This window comes from Mastigoproctus giganteus, chromosome 6, assembly GCF_048544385.1.
Source record: "Mastigoproctus giganteus isolate SK-2022 chromosome 6, ASM4854438v1, whole genome shotgun sequence".
In the NCBI taxonomy this organism is placed as follows: Eukaryota; Metazoa; Arthropoda; class Arachnida; order Uropygi; family Thelyphonidae; genus Mastigoproctus; species Mastigoproctus giganteus.
Genome location: NC_143580.1, coordinates 144,749,784 through 144,761,838, shown reverse-complemented (window position 1 = coordinate 144,761,838; position 12,055 = coordinate 144,749,784). Strand labels below are relative to the sequence as shown.

General features: G+C 37.4%; 1 protein-coding gene across 1 annotated transcript in view; it reads right to left on the bottom strand.

Annotated features, from left to right (window-relative positions):
- Window positions 1-12,055, bottom strand: part of FBXO11 (F-box protein 11) — a 513,763-nt gene that overhangs the window by 383,488 nt on the left and 118,220 nt on the right. The window contains exon 4 of the mRNA XM_090375372.1: window positions 8,731-8,860. Within this exon, the coding sequence (XP_090231498.1) occupies window positions 8,731-8,860 (130 nt within the window). The remainder of the gene's footprint in view (window positions 1-8,730; window positions 8,861-12,055) is intronic.

Below are 12,055 nucleotides of genomic sequence, written 5' to 3'. Positions count from 1 at the left end.
GCCTCACAGGTGCCTACTCTCCAGAAGCTGCAATTTGAAGAACTTAAGCCTTTCTTCATAAGAGCACCCTTCTGTTCCCTTCACCAGTCTTGTTGCCGTTCTTGGTACTCATTCTAGCAACTCTATATTCTTGCTAAAATGATGCTTCCAGACCTGTATGCAGTACTCAAGGTGTGGCTTGATCATTGCCTTACACAAGGGGATAATCACCTCCTTACCACTGCTCGTAAAATCCCTGTATATCATTGACAAGACCCCAGGACCTACACTGGCAGCCTGTCTGCACTGCTCAGAAAACTTCATATCTGACTGCACAATTACCCTCAGGTGTCTTTTCATTCTCCATTACTCTGAGTGTAACACGACCCAGTTGGTATATTTCTCTGGGGTTACTGCTACCCATATGCAGTATTTTGCATTTGTAAATGTTAAACTTCAGTTGCCACTTCTAAGCCCATCTACCAAACTTTTCCGGATTCTGTTGCAGCAGCATACTGTACTGTCATTAACAACCCTGCCAACCTCTGTATCATCTGCAAACTTTGACATTAAGCTTCATATACCTACATCATTATCATTGATAAATATACAAAACAACAATGGGCCCAACACCAAACCCTGAGGGACACCACTAATAACATTAGTCCATGTAGAGCAGTATCTATTGATTACCACTCTGTCTTCTCCCACTCAACCATCCTTTTATCCATTGTAGCAACTTGCCCTTAATGCCATACTGCTCCAATTTGTGCAGTAGTCTTCCACGTGCAACAGTATCAAAAGCTTTCCTAAAATCCAAGTATATGATATCAAAATTATTTTTTTTGCATCCAGTTACTTTGTGACCACATCATAGTATCGAATCATATTGGTCGGAAAAAACTTCCCCTTGACAAACTCATGCAGTGTCTGAATTATTACTGCTGTTTTGTCTAGATGATCCTGCAATGCTTCTTTAACCAGTGACTCCATTATTTTCCCTGGAACAGAAGTCAAACTAATAGGTCTGTAACTACTGTTGTCACCCTTTGATCCCCTTTGTGAATTGGAGATACATTTCCACATCTGCAGTCCATGGGACTTTAACTGGAGTCCAAGGATGCTCTCATAATTATGGCTACGGGTTTTCTTACTTCCTTTGCCACTTTCTTTAATATAACTGAATAGATCCCACTACCTGAGGTGCCTTTCTTATATTTAACTTCAATAGTTTCTCCTCCACTTTGCTCTCAGTTTTTACAAAATCATTTAACTCCCTGTTAGAATTTGATAAACATCTGGTCCTCTCCTCCTTGGATAACTCCTCATGTGTGAATACAGATACAAAATACTCACTTAGTTCGGCAGCTACCTGAGAATGATCATATACAGTCAAACCATTGATATCAAGTGAACCAATCTGATTCATCCCTTTCCTTTTACACGGAAGAGCCTTCTTTGAAATACTAGTGAAATTGACTTCATACTGACAAACAATAAAACAATATTCACTGACTGCTCAGTCTTGAACCATTTTATTGTTGGAAGTGACGATTGATTACTGAGACAAAAAATCCAAATTCACTGCAAGAAAGAACAAAATAAATTGGTCAAATCAAATAAAGTGAAGAAGATCAACAGTAACCAACCACTGAAAAATCATCAAAACTTTGAATTAGAACTGTCCAATGTTGTGTGTGCTGCAAGACTTTTCTGACACAGATATTTCAACCGATAATGACAAAGTGAGATAATTGTACAAACTGCATATATAGTTATGACCTTAAACCTACTTGTAAAACAAAAAAAAAACCACAATATCAAAAGAAACAATTGCCGCGATGAAAAAGCAAAGAGAAATGAAGTAGAATAAGTAGAAATGTGCTGTTCAACATTGATCTTGTTAGAAAAACACTAAAATAAAATCAAGGACTAAAGAAAGCAAAATGAAAAATAGCTACACACAAGTTATTTATTTTGGTTTTTTTTTTTTAGGAGCATTAGCAATTAAGGCCATATTGCTCCGGGATATGCAGTGGTCATTCCCTGACCTTTCCGCATCCTCCGTATTTGGTGGTGACGGGCTTGAACCCCGGTCTAATCAAGAAGCGTGTGCTACGCACTGCTGCTCCTTCCCACCTGGCTACAGATGCGCCTGCTACACACAAGAGCCAAATGCTTGCTTTGAAGCTTGAGGATTGAACAACAACAAACACTAACTTGAGTGGAAGAATTTTATTTAAATCTCTATAAGGATAAAAGGCGACACCTGGATGCAACCCAGATGCAGAAGCTGAACCAAAAAGTTTGGTAGAAGTAGTAGAAGAAGCTATAAAATTAATGAAAAATGGCAAAGCAGCAAGACCAGAAAAAGTCACCACTGAAACGTTGAAAGAGCCAGTCGGTATGTAAAGCTCTAGCCAAACCATTTTCAAAATGCTTTCTACTTAACATTTCTGTAGCATGGAAAAAAATGCAGTTGCCATGCTACTGTACAAAAACAGTGACAAGACACATTTAAAAAACTACCAACCAACAAGACTATTGCCAGTTGTCTACAAGGTTTTCACAAAGATACTTTCAAGAAGAATAGGCACAACCCAAAGAACAAGCAGGTTTTAGATGTGGCTTCAGTACAAAGGTTCACATCCAAACAGTGCAGCAAGTTATAAAGCAGCACAATGAATACAATCTTCCATTATGTACAGCCTTCATAGAATATGAAAAAGCATTCAACTCAGTCACAAAACAAGCAATAATCAACTCCCAAACTACCAAGATGTAGACAGAGCTGACATAAATATTTTCCAATGAATATATGAAAAGGAAACTGCAGCAATATGAGTCAACAATGATAAAGTTCTGATTAACACAGAAAAGGCATCTGACAAGGAGATGAACACAATCTGGGAGAATTGCAGCAAAACAATGAAGAACTGCAGCACGAACATAAGAAGTTCAGTTTGAAGATGAATATCAAGAAAGAAAGAAAAGTTCAAAGAAAGAAGTCAGAGTTCCAAGTGATTAGTGATGATGATGGGAGAATGATAAATATAATACAGTAATACCCCGACTTACGCGAACTCGGAGTTACGCGGTTCTTGATTTTTTCGTTTGGCAACGCTGCCGCCCACTATCTTCAAGGTCGTTTTTCATATGTTATCGATATATGGTGCGACGGCGGAGAATGAGAGCGAAAGATGAACAAAATTCAACTTTGCTGCTTTTATGTTTTTTATATCAGTGAAGGGGAAACACATTTCACCATAATAACATAAAAACCAACACAATTCCAGCTATCGGTATAATCGCAAATGCAATTAGATCGAGTTTACTACCAGTTTATAACAGATTCCACTAGCAGAAACGCAACTGGATTTTTATTGTTTTATGGTAGTAACCCCTAGAAATGTGAGGTGTTAATAGTGTATCTCTGCCTTTATGGTGTTGTTTATTCAGTTGCTGCATGCCCGCAGCTTTGTTTATGATTATCAAGCGTGCCTCCTCGTTTTGTAATTGTGCTTTACTGTATTCCCTAAAAATGAGTAAAATACTTAATTAAAAGGTGTGAAAAGGAAGCATCCTGGTGAAGACACTGCAGATTCAGAGAGAAAAAGAAAAGCAATTAGTATCGATAAACAGAGGCGGACTGGGTCAAAAATTCTTACCCGGGAAAATTTATAGTGGCCTCATACTATGGTTTATGGCAAAAATCATACTGGCCCACCGGGATTTCCCCGGTAAGGCTTATGGCCAGTCCGCCTCTGTCGATAGAGAAAAAATATGAAACTGTGAAACGCTTTGAACGAAATGAAAGACCATGTGATATTGCACGTGCTACAGGCCTAAATGAAGCAATGGCGAAAAGCACATGACAATTGCAAACTTGACAGGTTGAAAATTGAAAAGGGCTCAATTGTAAAGGGCTTAAAAATTTTAGAAAACATAGACTCCAACGAAGAACGCGTTATAGCTATAAAGCAAGGAATAAAAAAATTATTAGCTTGCTACGAAGAAATTCTGCGTGAAAAAAAGAACGCGCTGTGTCGTCAGACGAATTTGTTAGATTTTATGAAGCCATCGACATCGAAATAACTTTTTAACGTAAGTCATTTGTTTTTTTAATACATAGTTTGTATTAATATGTATAAAGAACTGCAATTTTATTAATATTTTTCTTCTAAACTAGTGTTTTTGTTAGTCCTTGGTCCCAATTAAGCAAAATTTATATGTATTTATATGCAAAGTTGTACCCCGACTTACGCGAATTCGACTTACGCGATTTTCGTAAAATTTATATGTATTTATATGCAAAGTTGTACCCCGACTTACGCGAATTCGACTTACGCGATTTTCGTCGGACCCACCTATTGCGTAACTTCGGGGTATTACTGTATATAAATTTGACACACTGGGGCAGACAGATTTTAAGCCAGAAAAGATCAAAAAGAAAAAATTCCAAATGACTAAGTCCCTGGCAAGGAATATCAGAGCAGACATATGCACAAGTACTACCTTTCAAGTGAAAGGAATCATACAGAAAATAATAAGGACAACTGAGATAAGCAGTCATTTAATCAACCGATAACTTGGATTCTGTCAGAAAAAGTAAGTGGGGCTGGGTAGACTGTAAGTAGAAATGGACAATACTGAAACTGGAACTTAAACCACAAATATTTGTGAAATGGATGAGGAAGTGTTTTGGTTAGTTTAGATCTACAGTTCACTTTGATACAAAAATACCCCATTACAGAGGTTTATCTCCTAAATCTACTCCTGTTAATTCTCTTGAATTACTATTACCATATAATAGGTATCAGTCTATTTATTGATATTAAGCTAAGTTTTTTGGCTTTTTTTTTTTTAGGAGCATTAGCAACTAAGGCCATATTGCTCCGGGGATATGCGGTGGTCATTCCCTGACCTTTCCGAATCCTCGGTATTTGGTGGTCACGGGCTCGAACCCTGGTCTAATCAAAAAGCGTGTGCTACGCACTTCTGCTCCTGTACATCTGGCTATGGAGGCGCCAATTAAGCTAAGTAATGGTTATATTTTTCTTTGTAATGCCCATAGCTATTCAGCTTGTGTAAGCCCTCCTTTTCATGGCTATACAGGTATACTTCCAGAAACCTTCTGTGCATATGAAAGCTTGCCACTTTTTATTGGTTGGATGCATTTTCTTGGCCTCTTGATAGAAAATGTTCAGTTCTGTTTTCAGTTTCTGAATTTCTCTTCCTTCCACTGCTGGCATGCATGAGAGTATGCAGAGTGCTCTCCTTAACAATTTGTTCAAATTGACTTTGAAGCTGAACATTCTTTGCTCTTATGTTCTTTAAAACCACATCAAACGCAAGCAGGGTTGCCACAAAAGGCCGTTTGCGACTGGCCATACTTTAGGTACTTAAAATGCTTCAGTGGATTTGGAATATAAATTCTCACTGGGCAGTTTAAGTAGCTCATCTATTAGGTAGGGGCCTCATTGGAACCCCAAAAGGAGCTGAACGATTTAAATTACTCATAAGAGTAAAGTAGTCCTCTGTAGCCAAATGGACAGGAGGAAAAGTGCAGTAGCACATACTCTTTGAGTAGATTGGGGTTCAAGCCAATGATGCTAAATATGGTCGATCTGCCAACCCACACTGGACCAGCGTGGCATATTATGGGCCATTTCCCTCAACATGAATTGTTGAGGAGGCTTCGATCCTGCAGTGGATTGATAATGGCTGCTATTACCTTACCTTTTTAAGAGTAAGCACGAACAAATTGCACAAGTGAGTTACGGAGTGGAAGTTTATGAAGCTTAAAAAATAGGAATGAAAAGAGAAGATTCTGAAAATTTATGTTTTTTTATATGACTGAAGATTGCAGTGAATGGGACACACATTTCACCAAAATAATGTCCCACAGAATTCAAGCTATCGGTATTATCACAAATGGAATAAGATCGAGTTTACTACCTGTTTGTAATGAATTGTACTAACAGAAAAGCCCAATAAACCAGAAACTGCAAATTATCTTTATTGTTTTATGGTAGTGACCTCCAGAAATGTGCTTTAGCAAAATGTGAGCTCGCGTGAAGTGATAATAGTGTGTTTCCGCCTTAACTCTATGAAGTTCTTTACAGAAAATTTCATTTTGGCCATTATCATGATGCTGACTAAGAGAATAAGAAAATAGTGATAATGATACTAGAAAATCTACCAAGCGATCAATTTGGATCAGAAAATTAAAATAATAAGGATGTATGAAAAATGGTCAGACATTAACAAGAATTCATGCAGAACTCAGATTTGTCAGTGTGAACACAATAATAAAGGACAAAGACAGAATACGAGAAGCGATGAAGGGATCGGCACCAAGAAGTCGACTACAGTGGATTTCAGTTATTTGGGCCACTGGTTAATCGGAGCAGCCATTTATTTGGGACAAATCTTAAAGAACAGAACCCAATTGAGAAAAAATCCAGGGTTTACTTCACTTAATTGGGACAACATTGCCATTTAATCAGAGCAAGGAGACCGCAGCACTGGAGATTACCCTACGTTTGTCTTCGACCGTACCACGTGGTTCGGTCGGATTTCTGGAGGTCACAACCATAAAACAATAAAAACAATTAGCAGTCACCTGTTTATTGGACTTTTCTGTTACTGCAATCTATCATAAACGGATAGTAAACTCGATCTTATTGAATTTGTGATAACACCAACAGCTGGAATTCTGTGGGTTATTAATTTTCAGAATCTTCTCTTCATTCCTATTTTTAAAGCTTTGTAAATTGTTACTTCGTTCTCACTTGCGCGTATCGTGTTAGTTGCAATTTCTGTGTGCCGTGTTCTTTGTTATTGATTGCTTATCTTTTTACTGTTTTAAATTTTAATCCCCACCCACAAATGTCAGTGAACAAAAATGTCAACTAGTTAAGTACGTATTAATTATTCCTATTTTCACATATCATTTAATTTTTTAATTGATAATGTAATAAAGGATAAATTTGTGCTTAATATATCTTTACTTTTATAGCCTGTGGATAATATTCCTCCTATTTTTGCTAATTAGAATCACTGTTTAATAGAATTAAAATTCAATTCACAAATGTGATCACAATTGACCAGCACTTACTACACATCATATAGTGAACGGTACTTTACTATGGTGAGTCCATCATAACGTGATTTGATTGTACAGTGAACCAATTGTATGTAAAGCAGGGGTCCACTTTATTTTTTAACTATTTATGTGAAACTTCACATAATTGGGGCAGCTGCTTAATCGGGCCAAAATGCACTAGTCCCAATGTGTCCCAAATAACTGGAATCGACTGTATAATAACCAAGGCTACAAAATACAGTAAAGTCAGTTTTTACAGTACAATAATGTGTTATTTCTTCCTTTCATGATTTCTTTTGTTTTCTCATGTGCCACTCCGGCTACTGCACTACTGCCCCAGATAAAGTTTTTAATTTAACTAATTATTAGTTATATAAATTGAAATTATTAGTCATATATTGAAAAATATATAATTATTTTTCTTCATTCTTCTGAGGATATTATGTGATTTTTGTAATTTTGTCATATCAGGGATATAGTAGCAATATTTTATTAGTTGTACCCAAGTTACGTAAAACTCGACTTACATAAGAAGTCCTGGAATGTATCATTTACGTATGTTGGGGACTTACTGTATGTCTTGACTCCGCTCCAGGACCAAAGGGAAGGAGACCCATTGTAATGCAAATGACCCCCAACAGTATGAACTATCCCCCTGACTGATTCCAGTCAGGCCAGTCTGGGACCACCCATCTTGTTGAAGAAGGGACTAAAGTGGTGTATTGGGGCTGGTCCCTCTCACACCGACCAGGATCTTACTTTCTGAGTTTCCACAGGTTGCAGTTCATAGCTGCACACATTGGATTCCAATGATATAATCCTGGAACCAAAATGAGTGATTGTAATCTGGAGGCCTAGTTAGGAGGTCCCCTCCCCCACATAAAGGTGAACACATCAGGGGAGGGGGAATCTGTTAGGTTTTTTCATGCACTTACTTTGCAAAAACGGTAAAATATCCCTTATAAAACAACACGAGTAAAACGGAGTCTATATTTAGGAAAGTAAAGTTTCAACCAACAATAAAATATGCAAAAATTTTTTTCTCATGAGTGTGCAAGACCTGACAGGTCTTGCACAAACTACAGTGAGTCAAAGGAATATCACAGTCATTGAAATTCTATGCAATACAATGCAGAGAGTGCAATGATGTGCAATAAATTAAAACTGTGTACTACTAGACAGGACAGTCTCTTGGGAGGGGAAACAAGTTGATTCCCTAAAGCAAAATAAACTGGGGACTCTAAAGAAACTAGTGCTATTAACCTTTCATATAACCTGTATAGCTATGAAAAGGGTGCCTTACACAGCCCGAATAGCCATGGGCATTACAAAGAAAAGTATAACCATTACTTAGCTTAATATTAATAAAGAGACTGAAACCTATCAGATGGTAACAGTAAGTTATCAATTAGGTGATTAAAGAGAATTAAAAAATCTAAAGATAACACCACATTGAGGCGTGTAGTAAAAAATATGAATACAATGCCACTTTTTAAGTAACCTTACTAGTAATACAAGAATACAGCTAAAACAATGACTAAATTTAAATTTTCTCTCTCTCTCTCTCTCTCTTAGTTATCCTTTATATCTTTCAAATCAGTCACTTTTAGACTTCATAATAAACATAAAAACATAGTACTCACTAATTGCTTAAAACTTTCCTTCCATGGATTTTCACAGTCGCATTCTTCTGGCTGAACAAACTCAAATTTGGAAGGGGCAGGATTGAACAAAGGTAAATCATACTCATATACACTCTGATAAAGGTTTTTCCTTAATAAAAAAAAAAAAAAAAAAAAAAAATATATATATATATAAATAAAAAAAATAAAAAATTACAAAAAACAAAAAAATTCTGTAAGAAATATAATTAGTACACACATAAATCATTAGATTTAATGCTTACTTTTTAAATTTTTTTTATTTTAAGTTAAAATTTCTTTAGACACATTCCATTCTATCATTACTAATTTGGATATAATTTTATACAATGGTCAACAAATTATATCAGAAGCAATAAAAATAAACCAAAAATTCAAAGGCATATTTAAGAGGGAGGGATTGAGTCCTTTAATACTGTATGGTTACATGAGCTAGATGTATAATAATTTGGGGTAATAATAATAATTATTTCTTTTGGAACAGATAATTGCATATGATCACTGGAACTGCCATACCACAGTGTTTCTCAACTGGGCAGAATATACATATTACAAGGTGGAATTAAAAGGTTTCGGGAATAAGTGAATATTGTATCTTGAAAATGTGGCATTGCAATATGTTTAAGTGATTACTCTAGACATAATAAAGCATGAAATCACCTGTTTATTTGCAGTCAGTCTGAATTAATGTACATTAAATAGAATGTGCTCCATGCATTCTGTCACATTTTAGAAGTGCTTTTACTCAGGGTGGCTCTGCATAAAACATTAAAATTGGCTTTCACAGAAGGTGCTATGCGTCATTTGAGGACTTCTGTGGGTTAATATAGTTTAAAGAGAATTTTACATAGTTTAAACCTGCTTTCTGGTGTTTGTCTAGTGAAGACCAGATTCTCTCTCTCTCTCTCTGGATCACCTGAACTTCAAAAATCAATTATTCAATCGTTTCTATTTATAATCTGATCAGGAGTGAACAACATTTAACTATTCATGAAGTTGCTTATGGGGATTTAAGTTTCTGACACATCCTCTGATTTTCAGAGGATGAGGCACAAACTTAAGGCCACCCTTGACAAAGAGAGTGTGTGTGTGTGGGGGGGTAGGTTATCACATGCCAGGAACTCATGTGCATCTGCTGCCCACACTTTTGTATTTCCCTTCACTAATAGTGAAGAATCATAGGTGTATGGCTATGAACCAAAAACAAAGGCCTGGTTCTCTCAATAAACCGAGTCACCAACGGTAGTTGTTGGTGACTCTATTATCAGGGAAACGAGTAACATGCTATGTAAAAAGGATAGGTGGAACAGGATCAGCGTATGTCTGCCAGGGGCAAAGGTTGATGACGTTGTAGAGCGGATATCATCTTTTAAGGGCAAAAAAGGTGATATTATTAGTCACGTTGGCACTAATGATATTAAGAGTAGAAGACCGGGAGAATTACTTAAAAAGTACAGGTCAATGTTGAAAAAAAGCCATGAATTAGGGGTGAATTTGAAAGTGTCTGCAATTCTGCCCAGACACAATAGGAGGGAGTATATGATGAGAGCCTTGTCGATCAATTTAGCTCTGGAGAGATTGTGCAAGGTTCAAGGGGTAGAATTGTTCTCAGCCTGGTGTGTGCTTGTTAACGGGAGAGACTGTTTCTACAGAAATGGGATACACTTAAATAGAAAGGGTACAAGAATATTTGCTGATGCTATCGAGGCAGAGTTAGGTGGGTCGGAAAACTGCTACTAGCTTGGGGGGGGTACATGGACTAATAGATTAACAGTGGCCACTGGCAGAGGTGAAAGCGATTGTTGCACTGCTTCTATTGGAATGAGCAGCAGCCTGGAAAACAAAATGCAGGGTATATCAGAGACTAGGAGTCATTGCGGTACAAGTAAACAAATGGGTTGTGTTAGGATAGCTAAGAATAGGAACAGGTGCATGTATACATGCATGTACACCAATGCTAGGAGTTTGGTAAATAAATTTGATGAATTTGAGGTATTGCTCAAAACATCAAAGGCAGATATTGTTCGGATATCAGAGACGTGGTGGCACACAGATATAAGGAACGCAGAACTGGAATTTGGGGAGTACAATGTGTACAGGAAGGATAGACAGGATAGGAAGGCAGGAGGGGTTATGCTATTAGTTAAGAAACACATAAAATCCAAGGAAGTGAAGCCAGTCAACATCGCTGGACAGTGCAGCGTTGAGTCAGTTTGGTGTGACATAAGCATTGGGAGATCAAAATTGAGAGTAGGAGTGTGTTATAGGCCTAATGACTCTGATGAGTATAATAAGAAACTGTACAGGGAAATAGAGTGGCCAGTAAATCAGAGTCTTTTAATGGGAGATTTTAATTTCCCAGATATTGACTTGAATTTGTGGGTACAACCCACAAATTCCAGTCAATATCTGGGAAATTAAGGCACTAGCAAGGCTTTTGTGGATTTATTGGATGATTGTTTTCTACATTGGCATGTTCGGAGGCAACTAGAGGGAGTAATACTCTTGAACTGATTATCAGTAGTGAATCTTCATGCATTAACAATCTGCAGATAAAGGAACCACTAGGTGGCAGTGATCACAGTGTGCTGAAGTGGGATTTACTCAAAGAGGTAACTACCATCAGGGGGTAAAGGAAGGGTTTTTGCTTTTTTAAAGACAACTACAGTGGTTGTTGTTATTTGGTTTTTAGGAGCATTAGCAGCTAAGGCCATATTGCCCGGGGGATATGCGGTGGTCATTCCCTGACCTTTCCACATTCTCTGTATTTGGTGGACACGGGCTCGAACCCCGGTCTAATCAAGAAGCATATGCTACGCACTACTGCTCCTGCCCACCTGGCTACGGAGGCGCTGAAACTACAGTGGTCTGAGACGGTATTTAAATTCCATACGGTGGGACCAACTGATGATGTTACCAACAGCAAATTCAAAATGGGAAGTATTCAAAGAATTTATCTTGGAAGCTACTAGGCTTTACATACCAACTAAGAAATAGTGTTCAAGGTTTAGGCCTAAATGGAGGTCAGATGAACTAATGAGACATATGGCAGAGAAGAAAAATGCATGTGATACATATAAATTAATGGGTAACATGGAAACCTATGATAGATATAAGCTGGTCTGTAACCAAGTCACAAAGGAGATTAGGCAGCCAAAGGCAGATTATGAGAAATCCTTGGCAAAGGATGCAAAGATAAACAACAAAGAGTTCTTTACCTATGTAAACTCTAGCAGGAATGGGATGAATCAGATTGGTCCACTGGATATCAGTAGTAGTGACATGTGATGCAAGAAAGCAAGTGTAT